The sequence below is a fragment of the Pochonia chlamydosporia genome, chromosome 5 (assembly GCF_001653235.2).
Source record: "Pochonia chlamydosporia 170 chromosome 5, whole genome shotgun sequence".
In the NCBI taxonomy this organism is placed as follows: Eukaryota; Fungi; Ascomycota; class Sordariomycetes; order Hypocreales; family Clavicipitaceae; genus Pochonia; species Pochonia chlamydosporia.
The window spans coordinates 1,518,372-1,519,517 of NC_035794.1; the positions used below are offsets into that span (position 1 = coordinate 1,518,372).

The 1,146-nt window shown below is 46.1% G+C and overlaps 1 protein-coding gene across 1 annotated transcript; it reads right to left on the reverse strand.

The window, feature by feature from the left end:
- VFPPC_05762 (hypothetical protein) lies at positions 1 to 1,146 on the reverse strand (the record flags this gene model as incomplete). The annotated part of the gene is made up of 3 exons (XM_018284903.1): positions 1 to 169; positions 232 to 728; positions 898 to 1,146. 3 exons carry the CDS (start codon positions 1,144 to 1,146, stop codon positions 1 to 3), a joined length of 915 nt encoding a protein of 304 aa, XP_018141810.1.

Sequence of the window (1,146 nt, forward strand, 5' to 3'; positions counted from 1 at the left end):
CTAAACTGCTGAAATCTCAATGTCTTCGTAGTGATTCATAGTGGAGTGCTTCCTCGCATCAAGGTCAGGGCTCCCAACAGCGGTACACGACACGGTAGGGCCGACGAACACGTTAAACCTCTCGTTGTTGTCCTCTGCGGATAGTCTGCGCGTGGAAACTGTGTCAATGCTACCACTTCCCATTAGCACAAGTGTAGTACCAAAGTAGTCATATTCGGAGGGATAACTCACAACATGACAATAGGGAATATAGACGTGAGCGTATACACGAATAGATCGAGCTGTCTAGCAATACCCTTCTCATTCCCAATTACATGAAACGAGAAAGTAATAGTGCGCGAGATGCCAACGAGTGCTAGTGTTGCAACGCGCATCTCCGTACTACGCATAAGGTAGCAAAATAGCTTTCCGGCGTTTATCCCAGACGATATTGACGACTTGATGGTCGTGCGGAATCTCTTGATCAAGAAGAATGCGCTTACAGACTCAGCTAAGGCGATGGGCAAGAAGTAGCCTATATGTAGACGGTTCATAATAGTGGAGTAGACGGCAACGGGAACGGTTTTATCGAGAATAACGCAAGTGTTGACTGCGATTATGGCGGCGCGAATGCCCACAATAATGAATATGAGTACCCAAAAGAGCGTGAGGAAAATGACTCGCTCGTGGCCGGAGATGATGTTGGTTACAATGATGTAGCCGTAGAAGGGAAGACCAGCTTCCTGAATCTATTAAAATAGGCAAAAGGGGTTATAGTTAGTTGAGTTGTAGTTAAATGGATTCAGACGCCAAAATGTTAGAAGCTTCCCGATAGCTCAGTTTATATGGGATCTTGGCGGTTGTTTCCATGCCTAGACAGAAATGAAAAGTGTGCAATGCAGCTCACACGTCACTTACCATCCAAGAAATATCCTGGAATATCAAAGAGACAGCCTGCTTGACCGGCGGCGGTTGTGTATAAGCCTGGTAGTATATCAAGCCGTTTGCGAGGGCACACGCAGCGGAAACAATCATCGGCACTAGGATGATGGCTGAGATTTTGCCTCGTATACCAGCTACCATGATGCCAACGAAAAAGTAAGTTATACCAATTGTGCTGAGAACAGCCCAATTTAGGTCAAAATAGTCTGGTATTGGTGCTGCCAT